Here is an 18,716-nt window from a genome sequence, read left to right as displayed (position 1 = left end):
AGTGATTTTTAGATCAAGAGTGGATGTTTTTCTAAAAGATATTCATTCTGGGAAGTCTTATGACCTTTGTTATGCACAGCATGGTAATAGTCCCTTCCAGCCTTACAAACCAATGAGATTAGGCTTTGCTATTTCATTATTTAATGTGCTCTGTAGGAATGACAGCCTGATGATGGTGTCAGAGACGGCTGAAAACCCGTCTGTAACCACACACCGAGCTGTGGGACTCGTGCGTGAAGGACTCCTCCTCCTCTGCCAGGAGACTTGGGTCATGCTTTCCAACTACGTTTGCTCAGTGTTTACAGATAGTTTTGTCTTGCATCCTCAGCTCACCTTCGGCAGCTCTGTTGACTAGCTAGGTTATGCCAACGACACCTTCTGGAGACTTACACTTACAAGCATAGTCCCAGAGAGTCCTCACTCCAATAATCACATGGGTGCTACAGTTTTACCGCTAAGGAGATGCCCACTGTCCTTTTTTTACAAATCAAGATTTTTCATGTTCAGTGTTTTGTATAGTGCTGCATTTCTGCTTGTGCAATTTTAAATGGCTTATTACAATAAATCATTTTAGTAAGCCATTTTTATTTTAACCTTTTGCCCTTTTCGCTTCGTGCAATGGATTTGTCGCAGTTTCCAAGTGGTGCATTTAAATATAATTGCTTAGATGCTCTGCAACATCATCAATTTGTTCATTTAGCAAAGGGCAGTGCTTGAAGGATATACACAAACACAAGTGTAAAATCGTCTTCAAGAATGTCTGAAGCTGATATCGATTAATATTTCTTCTTCTAGCTTGTTAAAGAAACTGAACAAAGGAAATAACACCAGCCAGTAAAGCACTGATACATTACCATTGATCAAGACAGTCAAAATAGCACAAGATGCTGAAAAAGGTGGAAAAAATTGTTGCCCCAGACATAAGCAGTTTGGGACAGAAAGACAAAAAGAGAAAGTCAAATGGGCTACCAGTCTTCAGCTGGCACGGAAATACTGAAGACTCTCAAAGCACACACTACACATCATACACTGCAAATGCCAAAAGGAATAAATACTGTTTTACTCTCTCTCTCCCCTCTTATCAACAGACCTTTATGCCTCTGAGCATTTCACCCAGCAGGATGCATACAGGGGTCACTAAGGTGTGAACAACTTCAGAGAGGGGGGGCTGCCATAATCACATCATCAATGTGCTCCAGGATAGCAGCTACTATGTTCCCTCTGTAAAAGTGTCTTTAATGAACATGAACACGTATTCCTCATTTTCACTGCTCTGCTACATTTTCTCTCCCTCTAAATAGCTCCAGCATAAAACAAGAAATTCAGAACTTTATTGTCTTTCTCTCCGAAGCAGCTGTAAGCATCCATCAGTAATAAAGCAATCAATGAGAACAGGAAAAAAGATTTGTGACTCACATTACCCTCTCCCCTACCCTGCCTGTAGTCGCTGCGTTGCTCGCATGGGTTATTACAGTTATCAGATCCTGCTCACCTTGCGGGGCCTCCTGTTGTTCACATTTAGTGGGAGGCTTTGCTTGCCCACAACAAAGGTCTGAAATGATGCAGCTAGCTATCCTAAAAGCTCAGATTTGCCCCTCCTCTTCTTGGAAAAAAGTCAAGCGAGCCTTGCAGTACTCCCTAGCAGGCAAAATGGAGACTCGAGAATGAATAAACCAAACAAGAACACTGAAGCCTAGAAAATTGACAGAAGATTAAGGTGGGTACTAAATAATCCATCTGAATGAATGAGCCCCGTTTGCTTCTACCAAAAGCTAGGCGAGATTATCACGTGCAGATGGTTCCCGCGGGGTACAGCAGAAAGGGAGCCATCCATCTCACGGTTTTCGCTTTCCCTGGTTAGATTTGTACCTGCTCAAACCCTGCTGGACCCTGCACACAATTTTTCAGCTCACATGGGTGCTCCCGAGTAATTCGGCGCCAGAGGTAAGGTAATATATTTAGTGAAAACATAACTTCTACCCTGCACATTTCTCATTCCTTATGCATATTTTTAAGAGGTGACAGTGATTTAAAAAAGCACTCTTCAATGACAGGCTCGATTTTCTGCAGGAAAATGCTGACAGCAGCTCTTTTCCTGATGCAAAGACCCTGACACAGGTACAAAGAGCTCAGTCACCATTTGCATTGCCTTTGCACAGCACCAGAGGCCCATGTACGAGCGGAGAAGAGAGATTCAAACTGGGGTCTGCTCTTTGCTGGGATGCTTTGACTTTCCAAGCCATTACCACATACTATTTGTCACCCTCACCGCTGTGCTTCTCATTAGCTCTGGAATTAGGCACCTGTCAAATTCCATCACATTTCCAGGGAAGAGAATAAATAATTGAAAACGCGCCATGTCTGCGTGCACTGTCACTTCCTTTTTTCTTGCACTTGGCAGCTGCTGTGTTTTTGTTTTTGCTTTTGCCAACTCTTCTTTCTGCCAGTGTAACACTAGATTGTAGTCAAATAGAAAAATTAATAGAAACGCACTCACACTGAAAATTGCGCTGCAGTGATATTAAGTACACCTAATTGGCTTGTTAATGAATGAAACAAAATCATTCTGAAACAAAAATGTTGTTCCAACCCCATAACCTGTGATTCGCAATTTAAAGAAAAGTGGCACGCAGCACTTAATAATTGAGTGCAGCGTGGGGATGACGGGCAGCTTGGAAGCAGCCAGCCCCTCCGGGGCAACGGCAGCAGAGCCCTGCCTAACCCAGCAGGCTGCCCTAAGTCCAGCAGGGTTAGCACCCAGAAGCCAGGAGGCACTGCAGTACGTCGGGCTCCTCCAGCACCTAAGCCCTCAAGCACTACAGGGACATGAGACAGTTCCCTGAAACACCATCAGCTCCTCAGGAAAAGCAAGAAGGGTATCATCATGGATCTGAGCTACGCTGCACAAAACACAGTCAGCCCCGAGCCCCGGGCGTCCTGCAGCTCCTGCAGCCCATTCCACAAGCTTACCCGGCTCCAGTTGCAGCTCGCCAAAGAGCAATGAACGGAAATACCACTCTGTGGGTTTCACCACTCTGTGAAAACTCTGTGGGTTTCAGTTTTAGAAGAAAATCTGCCCCAGTGGAAAATTCCCAATTAGCTATAGATTTTAATTACTGCAAAGGGGGTAAGCATGATCCTTGGTTGGGGGCGAAGAGGAACAATGGCAGTTGCCCTCGCATTGTGTGAGCACTAAAGGGGTTCTTGACTCGCTGCCTGTTTTAGACACAATTTCTGAAGTGTTTGACATCAGAAGATCTCACACTATGGCTTTTACAGCCTTAAGCCCTGCTTTGTGTAAATTCAGTCCCCTGTTTAAACTTGGCTGCTGCTGTCACCACTACCTTTTTTCCCTCTTCTCCTCATGCACAGCATATGAAATTCAGCTGTACACAGAGGCTAGAGAAGGGCTATTAACAGCTTAAATCTTATTTATGCACTAATATGAAGGCATAGGAAGGATTTATGTGGTGCTTAATCCCTGTGCTAACCCTCTACATAGAAGCAAGCTGTACTCAGAAGAACAGATTTTAGGACAGAGGAAAGTCTTAAGCTTACAGTTTTTTGACAGATTGCACCATGACTCCTATTTCTTCAGCCTTGAAAGCTCTTGCTTCCTTCCAAGTGACAGAAAGACATGAAGAGAGAACGAAACTAAGGTCCTGACCCTACACTTTTTACCTGGACAAAATTAGCTGCTACTGTAGGAGTCTCCAGAGAACTTCAGTGATGTTCTCAGAGGAAGCTGGTGCCAGTGTGCCGGCCTCTCATGCTGGTTTCTTCACTACAGGAAACGGGTGCAGACTGAGATATAGACTCTTCTTCAAATGCATTTTGACACGCACCTTTCTCTGAGAGTGCTTTGCTATTGTATCATTGCATACTGCTTTGTTAATGTATTCATTTTCATTGAACATATTTCCCCTGATTTGTTTAGTATGCACATCCCTGAAGGATTTATATTAATGAAGTTGTAGTAAATGAGATCCAGGTCTCCTGCTGCATTTCTTGGTGTGTTTGCTTCCAAGAATAGCAACACTAAGCAAGGAAACATTGTAGAGAGGAAACAGGTTTTGCCTACTAGCAAGCAGTTGCAGCAGTTTATCATAAGATTAAAACAAAAACAAATGAAGAAAGCATGAAAGGGTTTTGTAAAGTAAGATTTTTTTCATGTGGTTATTTTCTGACTGAACTGACTTGGTTTGCACAGTTCTTCCCTGAGATAAGCAGACAATTCTCAATCATCTTCTGCTTACCCATAAACATAGAGTAAAACTCCTCTCCTGCCTTTAAATAGACCAGCAGAGCTCTCTAATAGGAAATTAAGTATATTACCCTTCTACTGCACTAATGATCCATCTTGGATTAGTGGCTAGATTTGAACTTATATGCAATAGCATGAAATGACTCCAACCAAGCTATTAGCCTATTTATGCTTGGTGCTATAGAAGCACACAGGGACAGATAACCTAGAGACAGACGGAGAGCCCGCGACTAAAACTGAACAGACAAGGGGAAGAAGGGTGAGTGAAGAGGAGAGGAGTCGCCCCAAGTCACCAAGCAGGCTGGAAACAGGCATAGAAATTGGCTGTCGCACTGGACTAATTCCCCAACCTAACCCACTGCAGCACGCTACCTTTCCCATTTAGGAAGACTTGCTTACTACTCTGAAGTCTTCGTGCTGTTACTAGAGCAATTTCTCTGTTTTTTGAGGAACTAGCTAAAAAGAATTAGAAATGTAAAAAGTAGCCCCAAGGTTAACTCATAATCAAACACTCCTTCCTCCAAAATGCTTTAAACAGTTGGAATAACTGAAAATCTATGAATCAAGTCTACGCATCAAAAAGTTTTTTCTTAGAGTCTGTAATTATAAAATGAATGAGTTTTTATATCAGCAAAGCAGCATGAAGGTATGTTCTACCTTGGTCAAGTCCTGTGAAAACTGATGCAATCGACCTGCATTCTGTGGTGCAGTTTTCTGGAAAGATGCAACTACTCTTACAAAAAGATTTGACAACGTAGTAGGTTGCAGGAAACCTTAATGAAAAATTTACCACCTGTGCTTCCTAGCTTGACTCATGCTGACATGAGATATATTTGGTCATATAGTTCAATTGCAATAGCATGACTTGGGGAACAGATAAGAAAAGGCACTGCTAACAGTGGTGAGGATAATAACAAAAGCGAAACCAAATCTCTTGTATAGCAGAGTTTGCAATAAGGTTCTCAATATTTAGCATTTTTTTTAAAAATAAATGCATCAATTTGGTTCAGTTTTACCCTAAAGAAAAGAATTGCTTCAATCCTGTGATTTTAAATGTAATGTCCTCTTAGAGTCATGCATAAAAAGAAAATAGCAATACAAAAAAATCACATGCAAGATAGTGTTGTAGTCTAGAACTTGTGCTTAAGTGAAGAAAACATCAGCAGCAATGACCCTATCATATTTGTCCTACTGTAATCCCTTCACAGCCTTCCCTGGCATGCAGTGCAAACAGTATATAAATAAAGTAGGTTTTCCTGCACCTGTAAACATAACAGATGCTGTTTGGAGGAACTGGTTAAGGGACACAAAGATCATCTTCCTTCTACAGTGGTGTTGCAAAACAAAACAAAATTAAGTTAAAAAGAGCGTTACCTTGAAGTACAGTTCTGCTCCTAACAGAGATGATTGTCCCATCACTGTCCCAGGATTGTCCTCTCCTCACTGCTCTCCAGCGGAGCGGTGCTCAGTGTCCCACGGGATGCTGCTGCTCAGCCCACCCTCCCCGGCTCTGGGCACCAGGCAGCTCCTTGGCTCGCTCTCTCCACCATGTCCAGCAACCAGGTCACCGCCACCACTGCCAGCCAAACAAAGCCTCACCTCCAACCCCTCCTTGTCCAAAAAGTACCTCCCCATGACACCAGTGGAGGGCTGTTGGCTCCAAGGGTTTTGCACTGGTGGGACTGCCTGACCCCTGGGGAGCATGGCTGGCCCTTGCAAAGAAGAGGGTACAGCCCTTTCCTGCTGAGCATGGCAGCACCAGCTCTGCTGAGGACATGGAGTGAGGAGTAAACACAGTAAAATCTTGTTTTAGCGCTAAAGCCAGGAGGTTTGGTTCTGAATAAACACAGGGAGCTCACCTATTGAGAAAGAAGGTGCAATTTTTTTCCATAGTCGTTTTTCAGAGCACAGCAGCACTGTCAAGGACAGAAAAACGACAAAAAAAAAACAACTAGGCTTTTGTTTAGTGCTCTCTTATTTGTGTCCACTACAGTATCTGCTCAGCTGCTGAAGGTCTCAGATGGGAGAGGAGCTACCTAACCGGTTCATCAAGTTCAGGTTGCCTCATTTGCTGGAGCAGGGAGTATCACTTCTATTGCTTGGTTTTACAGGGAACAGAGCTAGGGTTAATTCAGGAATAGATCCTGGCATGGTGCTCTGCAATCTGGTACTGGAGTGGGTGTGAAGAACCCCAAGAACCAACCATTTCAGAGGTACGTGAGGAATAAGGTTCAAAGGGTGGGAGCCACGTACTCACCAAGGGCCACCTCTGATGGGAAATTCACCATCCTTATATGTTTTCCAGAGCCAGTGGTGGCATTGTTAGAGGACAGACAGAAAACGCACTCCAGTTGCTGATTACTATCAGGCTAATACACTAGGTGCCGTTACCAAAGAGCGCAGCATCCCTACAGCATTTTGCTTAGGGAGACTGCAGCAGAGAAGTACCTTGCTATTCCTTAAAAGTCAGCAATATCTACCACTCGCTCTTTGGCAGGGATATGGCCTCAGCCTTCACACACCTGAAACATGATTCATTTTCTCATATTTGAATCAAACAGCATCTGCAGATAAAACATTCACTTACAATGGGGTTTTCTTCACCTGCACAGGGGGATAATGCAGCACAAGGTAAGTCAAGGATTGCTGACACAAGGCTTTCACGTACAGCACCACGAGGTGGAGATTTGACTACGTTTATTTCCCTGTGTTTTTCTAGATCTGGCTGACCCACTTTTACTTCTGTAAGAACTGGCATTATCGTTCAAACAAACCTGGAAAGCAAATGTCTAATCCAAGCGCTTACAAGGAGGTGAGAGAATGTCCATTTAGTGCTGCCAAGAATTTGAGACAAAACCTGAAATCCATAAAAATACATATTTATGGAAAGACACTGTAGATGAGTTCTTGCTGGTCATTTCAAAGTGTTTTAAGCCCAGGCTTGCACAGAAGCATCTTCATAAAATAATGGAGCTATTTGAGTTATTATTATATTATTTTAAAAATGGATTCATTTATCCGTCAGCAAATTTTTCCCTTTTAATCATATACTCCCCCTGGTGCTTGTTCAGTAAAACAAACTCGGATTCCCCAAGGAAAGAAAGGAGGACTCACTTCCTGGCTGAGCAACCAAAAAGCATACCCGGCAGGCCGCATACTAAGAATGGTTGATGATATCTGAAACCAAATCATGTAGCCCAGAGCTGCATAAGATGAAGTAACGAAAGGCTGCCTTCTACCCTTACTTTATGCCTATAGATCCTGCTATGGCGCCACGCTGAGCTGGCAACCACGACTGCCTCACTGTGCAAGTGCACCTTGTTAATTCTCATTTAGGTAAGACAGAGAGAGATGCAACAAGGGGCTGCTGAACAGGCACTGCAAAAAGAATACCTGATGTTTTGGGGGTTTTGTTTGCTTGCACTGGTAACAAATTCAGTCCCCAAGAGCAGTGTAAATCTGTATGATGCACAATGCTCAGAACAAGGCAGGAGTTCAGCTTGCTTCCATGTAAAAGAAGCTTGAAAGACAGAAATTGTCCGTGGAGCTCAGATGTAGCCTCAGATGGAATTCATACATCTTCCAGGTTATTACAGGCACATACAGGACTGTAGGATTATTTGCACTGTTCTTACTGCAACCGTGAATTTTCCAGAATTGCAGGCACCCAGCTGAGTATATGGTTGGCACTATGCTCGTCTTCAGGCTCCAAATAGCTGAAGATTGACTGGGAAAACTTCTACCAGCTTTCACTTTGTGCCTTTTTTTCCCAGTAGGGACACTCCACCCCACCCCAATCTTGCCAATGAGAAGAGTGAGGTTTTTCTTCCTTTTAAAAGCAAAAGATGTTATCCAGAATACTCAATGGGAGGGAGTGAAGAAGAGGGAGAGCTATTTGGAGCTTCCTCGGTTTATTAAAGCCCAGCTCCCTCCGTCGGCTGGCTCACCTCACTCCCTGCCGCCCACGCAGGCGGCAGCGCCGGCCAGCAGACTCAGCCCCCTGCTCTTGCGATCCCAGCGCCAACTCCCTGCGCGTGCAAAGCAAACATGGAAATATTGCAATTTAGTCCAGAGTTGCTTCAGGGACCAAAAAGGGCAGCTAGAGGCTTGGGTGGCTCTTAAGGTTTGATCTCAGAAAACACGAGCACTGCCCCTGCTCCAGGGACACTCTGAAGTGTGTGTTTAACCCTACGCAGGTTAATAATGCAATTGAGTGAGAATATTTTTCCTTACAGTCAAACATGGACTTTGTTGCGCTGAGGAATTTAAAGGGTACAACGAATAACGTGCAAAAAATTCGAACTGTAAATCTAGGGAGAAAACTTTATATTTGACAAAGTTAAAATTGGTCTAAAGGGAGGTCAAGAGTGATTTTACTGCTAGATTTCTGTGTGTCCAGGATATGGTTTCACACTGTGAAAAAAGAAGTCTTTTCAAAAAACTTCTTCAAAAAATAAACCCTTTATTTTAATCTGAACCACAGGGTTTAGCATGACTGTTTCCTCTTGCATTTTGGTCTGTACAACTCATTACATTCTAGATTAATCAAAAGCAGCATTATATTGATGCATTTCTTAATAACAGGCAACTGGGTCTATTAATACCATTATTAAATATATTGCCTGCAGCATTTTCAGGAAGGATACGTATTGTTTGCGATTAAAACAGGGTTTTATAGATCTTATTCTAATTTTACTGCAGCTGCGAACTAATCCACCTAAACTGAAAAACTCACTGCAATAACCCTGAAGCACACAGGGAAGTCTGAACAGAGACACTGGCGTGCAAAATTCAAGACCTTATTGTGGACAGGACTAGCATGTTCTTTGTGTAAATGCAAAAGCTTTATGAAATTGGTGAGCCTCAACTACAAACTGAATCCAAGCTCTGTTTACAGAAAGACAGTACTCATTTATTCTAGTCCCCTGAAAAGATATTCAAACTAATTGCATTCCAAATTAGTTTCATTATTTATAGTGCGTATAGAAAACTATCTCAGAAAAATAACACAAAACAAAGCTTCTCACTGTTTAATTCTAGCTATTACACTTCCTACTGTCAGCTCTTGCTTTTCTTCTTTCTTTTTAATTTATCTGATGCTTCTGCAGAACTCTCTACTAGGTCTGCCACTGAGGAAAGTGTTAATGGAGACAATTAAACCTAAAGACTGTTGAGAGTTACTAGAAATCACTATTCAGATTACTGGCAATTCCTGTACTCAGACATCATTATACTACATTATCGTATCATTTTTACAGCAAGCTCGCAAGACAGCCCCATTCAAGAACGTAGTCTGGTGTAAAATAAAGAAAATGCCAGCACCTGAAACAACTTTATGACGCGTTTGTGAGCAATGGGCTGGAAATCTTTCCAGTTGCTGTTCACTTTTGTGAAGGCTCTCGGTTCCCTAGGGCGGCACTCGGGAGGCGAGCGCCAGGCTGAGCCCAGCCGAGGGAGGGAAGCCGCTCCGTGAGCCCCCGGGAACGGGCGGAGGAGGCTGCCGAGGCCCCGGCCGCAGCGGCCGTGGGAGCTCCCGGCTCAGCGCTCCTGCCTGCCGCCTGCAGCACCCGGCACGGCACGGCCGGCCGCAGCCACGGCAAACCCAAACTCAGCACTGACCAAAGGCAATGCAGTCTGGGGACACGCGCTAGGGTGAGCGGGCACGCACAGACGGCGCTACGTCAGTGTCCCCGGCCGGGCAGGCAGACAGGTTACTTTCAGCGGAGCTGCTGCAGTCGCTCCTCGGGGATGGGAAGGAGGCACAGGCTGACCCCGGCACAGTTGACTTGCTCCCAGCCATTCGCACACAGAGCAGGGCTCTCGTTTTCCCTCCTCATTAACGGCCCCTTCAGCTCCCACCACAGGCTCTGAATTGTAGCCAGGTCTGATTTTAGCCTTTACACAACCCCGCATTATTAGAAATGATGTACTTTGGTACATACCCTGAGAAACAACTGCCCTAATGATGCACAACATGGGAGCAAACATGACAGTGCCCATCTCAGACAACATGGATGTTTGAATGGGAAGAAATCCTCCAGAATTAAAATATGGAATTATTACAGGTTGGGCGAAACAATTGGCTCCTACGCTTTGGGGCCAGGCAACGGGTTTCGCAGCGGCAGCAGACTGGGCAGAGACGGGCACAGGACACCCGCAGCGAGCGGGAGGGACACCAATAATGCTCCTGCTTCACTGCCAGGGTCACTTCAGCGTTTTCAGATTTCAGCCACACCAGTTTGCAGTAGCATAATCACCAAAGCTTCAAGAACTAACATTTGTTTGACCTACAGATAGGCAGCTACTTTCAGCTTTACGGTGCTGAAAAGGCAAGTCTATGATATATTTTTATAGACGTTGGCGACTGAAACATAAAAGTAAAAGCGATTGAGCTTAAACAGCCTGTCACAGTGTGTACAGGGGGATGGTTTTGATTAATATCCAAGCAACATGTTTTGAGTTCTCACTAGATCAAAGTAGGATAAATCCACAAATTTGAGAAAAATAAATCTGTTATAATACAAAACCAAAAATCCAGCAATTTCTCATTTTCAAGAATGACACTGCTGAATAATAAATGATTTATAGTCATCCAATGGAATTTCTTCAGACTTGTAATTATGGGTGCGATTTTACAGTACTGAGACAGGGAATACCCATTAGCACCAGTCAGAAGATGGCAGCTTTGCAAGAACTCGGTTTTGGCCGCAGGTGTCCTGCCGCGCCATTACCCAGGCTTTTCAGTCAGCCAGGCACCACCAAGCAGAACAGTACTCTAGCACAAGCTCATCAGCAAGCTGGTATCAATTTGCAAGCAATTATCTTTTGGGTGTAGACACAGAAGATGTGTAAATGGAACTGGAGCTGAATTCAAGTCTCCTGAGACTTAGATCATGGAGAGATGCAGATGGTTGAAATCGCTGCAGCTGATTAAGCTTTTGCCTCTCCCCATCACAGAGGAAGGTTGCTATCTCCACAGCCTGTTCAGGGGAGGGGAAGAAGAGCCCCTCCAAAACCCAACCAGTCTGCCCACATTTCAGCCAGCCTCTACGAAGTGCAGTAGCTCCGCGACAGCAGGGATGGGCACAGGTCTTAACTGAGCTACTGCTTTTTGCATAAAAGTGGCTGCAAAAGAGTTAATAAGAGTCCTCTGCTGGAAGGTAAAACTTTTGAGACATTGCACTGTGATCCACAACGCAGAGGTGACTATGGCCCATAGGACATTAACACCCTACAGAGCTGAGCTGTACGCTCTTGTTTCCCTACCTACTATTGCTGGAAGAAGAAGGGTAAATAGAAGAATTCTTAGAGACAGCATTAGGCATCTCAAGGTTTGTCAGAAAGATGAAGTTAGCTTGCTCAGCTAGAGCAGATAGACTAGGGCGCTATGGGCCACAGGGCATCATTTTATCACAGGGACTCTTCAACAGGACACTGTTCCAGATCAACCACCTTTCTCTGGAGTCAGTGGAAATTCTCTGATCAAGCACACTTTTACATTGGACATGAGAAAGGATGGTATCTGTAGCGTGTATTTGCTCTGCAGAGCTGCTCCACTCATTCTTCCCACGCAGACAGATCCTGAGCAATGTCACTTGCTGGGCCAGTTTAAGCATGGGCTCACATCCAAAAGCTTGTTGCCAGCCTGCTATATTGCACCATCACAAGTAACTGCACAGCACTATGCTGAGCTGGGCCAGAGATTAAAAAAATAAGCCAGGTTAAAAGACAAAAAGATTATTTTTCAGCAGGATGAGCTCTCTGTCCTGTTCCACAACATGGCTAAGCACCTGTGCTGGCACAGTGCAGGAAGCAGCATCAGGCTTTTGCCACCAAGATGTTGATCTTGAAACCTCATCAGCAAAGACCCAGCATGTTTAACAAAAATGGGCTTATTTATTATTAAAGAATCTAAAACGATGCTACATAGCACTTTATCATTTAAATCAGTCAACTTGAAGAGTGATCACTATACACTATACCATGGCAGGGAGATCCAAAGGCAGGTGTGAAGGTGCTCAGTTGTCACCGAGTTCAGGAGTGGCACGTGAGCAACAGGGAGAGGGCAAAGGACAAGAAAGGAGGTCTGGTGAGTAAAATGTTTGCAAAGATGAAGGAAAGAATCAAGACAAAGCAAAGGTAAATAGAGCAAAAAAAAAAGTAAGCAGTCAAGAAGGGATGGAGGTATCATCCTGTCTCTGCTTATCCTGAAGATTTTGATTCCATCTTGTCTAATTTTATATTGCTAGAATGCCATGGTCTTCCCTGTTTGGCAGCTGAACAAGAGTGTGGCATGGTTTAGAGACCTTCATCATCACTTTTGTTCACAGATTGTCTCATCAGCAAATTTACCTTCTTTTATATTTTTTTTTTGTATTGCTGTGACTTGCATATTTTAAAGATTTGCCGAGGGGAGCATTACAGTTCTATCTGTCCCTGCACAGAAAATCTTTCCCTTCTCAGAGAGGGCTCTAGCTCTTAGCTCAGCAAGGCACCATCTTCCTCTTTTCTTCTTATATTTAGGAAGATTTTTTTTTTTAAGTCTTCCTCTTGCTATCACCACATGTGGTCCCTGTTTGAACAACAATAGCAAAGGATAAGCAAGAAAAAACAGGTGAGGAAAAAAGGAAGAGAACGAGTAACAGAAGAGTCAACTTTTGAGGAGCACAATGAGCACCGGTCCCTGAAAGCTGGGCCCTAGGCTATTAAATCAAACAGATCCCAGGATCAGCTGCAAAGCACCCAGGATATCAGCACTATATTTAAGTAGGTGGTTAAAACTGTGCCGAGCTTCCTGCTCTGCCAGAAGACGGGCTGCGTCTCTCTGCGCTATGCTGCAGTCACAGATTCTTAACACGTTTTAACTTGGATTTGTGTACCCACCACACATCAAATGCCTGTCACAACAACACTACTTTGTGAGAAACATGAGCGTTTTAATGTGGTGGGTAATGTGGTGGTATGCTTCTGAAAACTTCAATTCAGCCCTAGCTCAGAGTAAATATGTCCTGTTCCCACTTCCAGCTGGTATTTTTCCTCAACCAAACATGCAAATGAGACCAGAAAAGATAAAGTAAAAGTGGCAGGAAAAGAGAGAACCCTATTCTTCAGGAATTGCCATGTTTCTCTAAGTGATTTTATATCTCCAATTATCCTCCCATCTGCATTAATTAATGCTCACCACCTTAATATTCCCACATGAAAACAGCTCATAAAACACACCTTCTGATGAGAATGCTTTGGGATTTACAGCCTGCTCGGGGCCAGACTGGTACACAGGCACAGTGCTTCACCGCCTCCCCAACAGCTTTGAAATATCTGGAGAAAAGGGAGAAGGTTTCTTCATGGCATGCATACGCTTTTTTCAGTAAGCATTTGTCCACAGGATTTCTTTTCTCATTAAATTTAATTCAGCTCTTCCCTAACCATGGCTATATATATTATTTATTTACCTGTCTCTCATATCCCCTTGGGCTCACTTCTTTAAAAATCCTGCAAGCTTCCAGTAATTGCAGATGATCTCTAGGCTACAGGAAACACAGTGATGTTGTGGTTTCTTAACCTGCAACATATTTCCTTCTGTAATGCTAAAATGTATATCTGGGGTCATGTGTTATCACCAGCTCTCTCTCATTTGACTGCCTTAAGTCCTAACTAGGGACACAAAGGCTCCATCACGGCTTTTTCCTTGGGGTCACATATTTACAGTCACCAGTTAATGCAACAGCTACAGACACGGTGTGACAACTGGAAAAGGGATGGACGCAAGTAGGAGGGCTGCCAGTGAAGACTTATCAAAGCAACCTTACTCCTGCTTGTGCCCTGCGGCTTCTGGCTGTGGTCCTGCACAGGAGCGAGCTTACTCCTCGCAGAGCAAAAGCTCTGTCTCCCACAGGGTAACGCAGCGCCTCCAAGGGCCAGTGCAGGCATCTAGGCTGTATAAAGGCAAACAAATGGTGTTTCATACGCATACTGCTGCCATGGGACTGTCATTTGTTCTCTACAAATCGTTAGCCTTTGCGCGCGCCTTTGCGCACACCTTTGCAATGTAAGCTGAAAGCACAGGCTACATCACTGCAACCCTGGCAGCACTTTCTTGCAATGCTCCTATCCATTCCTCACAGGCAGCCCTGAGAGCTCAACCCACCCCTCCTGACACATAAAAATATTAGGAAGTCTAGATATTAAATATGCCACAAATTGACTTCATAGGGCTACTAATTCCTGAGGTAGTAACAGCAACCTCATATTGCAGCCTGATAATTGAAAGGCTCCAAACAAACAACGCACACAGAACAGGAGTAGTCTGGAGAAAAAAAAAAGGTCACAGAGGTCTTCCGGCGGGTAAGATGTAGCTCTCTACTTACTACTCCATCAGACTCCCACATCTACTAAGAGCTCCCTCTGGAGCGCAGAGCACAGATATATGAAGGAGATGAATTTGGAAATTCCTGGCTAGGCAGTGCGTTAACAGACCCATATTGCTTCTTAACTCCAGAGTCATACACAACAGGTAGAGATTAGTTCAGCAAAAGCACTCAAACTGCTCCTCTCCCTCACATCCTTATCTGTAACTTATTCAATAATATCCTACAATAATTTCGTTTCTTAGCTTATACGGTAAAAATCTTTGCTGTTGCAACTCTTTGAACAAAGAAGGTAAGGGCAAGACTTTTTTTCTTCTGAGGAAATTCCCTTTTTAAGCCAAAAATCCTCACCCTCCTGCCCTAAATTACTTGAAAAATGTTAAACTGCAAAACTAAACACTTAAGATTTGGGAAACACCCAGAATATCCATTGTCTGTGGATGTTTAGTTTGATCCCCTCCTCCACAAGTATAGTGATACATTTTTAGTGCACCAGATGCTGCTGCTGTGGGGAGGATTCAGACCTGTATAATCAAAGGAGTTATTCTCTACTGTCTCTTTTTTTTTTTTTTTTTTGCAATGACTGTAAAGAAAAGGATTGCAAGTATGGCTCCTCTCCCTTTCAACAGAAACTTGTTTTCCCCATGAACAGAGATGATACAAATTGATGACTATTGTTATTGTCTAAAGCAATCAGAAATCCCACTGCCTCAATTGCTTGTATGAGAGCACTGTCCACTTAGCTTTAAGTTTTTTTTTTTTTGTAAACAAAACACATGACGGTAAGACCACTTCACATTAATCTACAACAGCATGCATAGATACGTCATTGTCAAATATTACTGACAAACCCAGACAGACATCTCTGTTATGGTTAAATAAACCAATCCAATGTCACATTGTTTTTTAACAGATGCTTCTGGGCACCAGTTAATAGAGGGAGACAGAGCTTGGCTATCAAAAAGGATGTCCTCACCTGCATTGACAGGCATGTGGTCCACATCCACTCTCTGACAGGACACTTGGGTGCTGGAAATAGGCCTAACTCCTTCCACGTGAATTGGACATAGGCAGGACCAGTCATTATTTTAGCTCCGAGTCTCTCTGGCACAGCCTAAGGTATAGGCTTCAGATTTTACCTGTTTTGTATTACACTGCTTTAACACCATACAACACTGTATGTTATTGTCCCTTCTCCCTAGCTGTTGATATACCATCCCTTAGGTCCTGCCTAGTTCTAAGCCTTGTAAGACACGGGCAAATAGTTTATTTCCCTATCATATGATTTTCAGTACAAAAAGTTTTCTATTTTGATTCAGTTCCTGAGTAATTCCCTTTCTACACACGGTGACTTCAACACTGTTTATTGTAATGAAAAAAGACTTCAGAAAACCCAACGTATAATCTCCCTTGTGAAAAAATTAAATGCACTGTTCAACCTATGAACAACTTGACGGCATCGGAATTCCTAAGACACCAACCTATCTATAGCTGCCTGTGCAAACGTACCAGTGCTTTCAGACCTGCTCAAAGCCTCCAGACTACTGAAATGCAATACCACAGGCAACTTCAAAGTGTTGAAAGTTAAGATTTCCTGAAATCGCCTTAGAACTTCCATATAATGTGAATCAATACTGGGCTTTTTAATCAAAGCAAAAAAGTGCTGCCCAAAGTGGAGTGTGAAATTAATAATGCATGCATGAGGCCAATGTGCAATGTTTAATTATTCTTACCCAATCCAGAAGTCAGCTGGTAGTTGCTTTCACTGGTTTCACACTGAACTTTGCCATCTTCAGCCTGGAATCTGCATGCATCTTCTTCAGCACTAGAAGCAGGACACATTGTATTTTCCAGTTTAACCTCTTCTTGCAAGTTTTAGACCACTATGGCACAGAATCTTATAGAGCAAATGGCAACTTCTTATAACACAATGTAAAAGTCTTTTGATAGATCCTTGCCTATTATAAGATGCTGGGATAAACGATTATTCCTTTCCAGAAATATGCACTAACTGCAGACTATGTGAAATTTCTTCTATCTGAATAGTGAACTGAAACACTCTCATGTGTGGAAAGCATCTTCCTGAAATATAGGGAAGTTAACTTGAAGTTTGCTAGGGAGAGCAGGTCCACCTGGCAGAAAAAAAATCACAGACTTGGAAATTGGAGCTTCCAAATGCAAAGTGCGTAGTCTAGACACAGGAACACGGAGTCTCATTAACACATTGGCACATTCATTCATTTCCTTATCGAAATACATGACTCATCACTGATCGGTACACATTGCATGCTCACCCCTCTCCTCTGCTTTAAAATCAGTTTTTAAATAAGCTTTTTGTGGGGGAGAGGGAGCACAGTGCAGACAGCGTAGGAAAAGAGCATTGAGAAGAAGGATAGCTTTTTGGAGACATACTATCAGTCAAAAATAAATTAACATTCCAGTCCAGGCCCCAGGCTCATTTAAATGGATTGGTGAAGTTAATATGATTTATTCCATGTGAGTATTTGTTGCTTGAATTTTGAACCACTTTGATAAGGCAAGTTGAAGTAACAGCCTTTTCTATTGTTCACGCTAACGGCAATTCTAAGAGGGCTAAGAGTTTAGTTTGCTGCACTCTATGCAAGCAAGCCATCTATGTAAGCTGGTTCCAGTTCCCCAAACCCTCTATTTTAGAGGCATCAAACAGAATTTCTCCTCTATTCTAATCTCTTACGATCATGGATCACGCAGTAACAGCAAAGACAGCCAGTGACTGCTTTCTGAAAAGTCCGTTTTATCACTACTTCATTCTACAGCAAAAGGTAATCACTCAATTCTGTCAAGCTTCCGCGGGCCCGCAAAGTGCCCAGCCAAGTGAAAACACGGACAACAGTGCAAGCCAAACGAAAAACCTCACCATGCCCCATATGGATTGAAGAGGAGAAAAGAGAAATGGGAGGTACGTGAAAAGGGAAGGTGCTTGTTTACAGGATATGCAGTCACTTAAATTTGGCAGCTAATGTTCCATGCTGCGAGTGAAAGACAGTGAGGGAAGTAAAACTGGTGTCGGGGGGGGTTAACCACAAACTTTAATCTAGTTTCAATATTGCTGGGCAGCTGTTTCTGAGAAACTATGCTAGGATGCAAAATAGGCAAGAAAACATCTACTCTTTCGTTACCTCATCACCAAAGAACAAAAAACTAATACTGTTGCATTTCATAGAAAAGGTAAAAAATTCTCTATTCGTGTCTTGGAGCTCACTTTGTGCATTGATAAATGCCTTTTAAACTGTTGGCTTGACTTATTTTTTTAGAATAAACCAAATAAATGAAGAAAGATATACTTTCAGAGATGCACTGAAAACATGTAACATATTTCTTTCAGAATAAAATAATACTTTTAGCTTTATCATTTGACCTTTCCTTTGACAGCCCAAAGCTGGAAATTCACTGTTTTGTGTAAGAAGCAAGAGATCTCCTTTCTTTCCTAAATCATTCCAGATGATCCTGATTAAGATGACATTTCCGTACCCCTCTTGCAAGATGCTCAGTTACATACGGTTGTGCCACTCATGGGACTGACTGATTTATCAGAACACGGTGGGAGCACAAAACATCTTAGACTTATGGATGATTTCTTTCTATTTCATGTTGCTCTCAGAGACAGATACGCCAGGCACACTGCTGGGCTCATAAAAAATATATTTGTATAAAAGATTGGTCTGAATTGACATGCTACCTTCAAAAACTATCTGAATTCAACTAAAAACCCATACAACGCTCAGAGAAAGTGATGGAGGTTTTATAGTACATCTGTCTGACCTTGATGGATACAACAGCTAAAATGCTACAACCTTTCCTCTCCTGCTTTTGCATATGCTTGTGGGATCTGCTTTTACATATGCTTGTGGGAGCAAATACAGGCCTGTAGACATCTACTAGATCTGCAAAATTTTAGTTATAGACAGAAATGATGGTACAAAAAGTAAAGGCTAAAACTTAGAAAACTTAGAAATTAGCCCTTCAAAATCAAATACCTGTAAAGTATAAGCAACAGTTAAAATGTTGCTTATGATAGTCCCAATACTGCAGAAGTTTCTACGCAT

The 18,716-nt window shown here is 43.0% G+C and overlaps 1 protein-coding gene across 1 annotated transcript in view; it reads right to left on the bottom strand.

Annotated features, from left to right (window-relative positions):
• SUSD3 (sushi domain containing 3) overlaps positions 1-18,716 on the bottom strand; it is a 72,755-nt gene extending 54,039 nt beyond the window's left edge. The window contains exons 1-3 of the mRNA XM_009688181.2: positions 18,648-18,716; positions 17,528-17,589; positions 16,365-16,456 (exon numbers count right to left, since the gene is read on the bottom strand). Of these exons, the coding sequence (XP_009686476.2) occupies positions 16,365-16,456; positions 17,528-17,589; positions 18,648-18,716 (223 nt within the window). The remainder of the gene's footprint in view (positions 1-16,364; positions 16,457-17,527; positions 17,590-18,647) is intronic.

This window comes from Struthio camelus, chromosome 14 (genome assembly GCF_040807025.1).
Source record: "Struthio camelus isolate bStrCam1 chromosome 14, bStrCam1.hap1, whole genome shotgun sequence".
Taxonomy (NCBI): domain Eukaryota; kingdom Metazoa; phylum Chordata; class Aves; order Struthioniformes; family Struthionidae; genus Struthio; species Struthio camelus.
The sequence above is the reverse complement of the archived record's forward strand: the minus strand, read 5'-3'. Positions and strand labels throughout refer to the sequence as shown.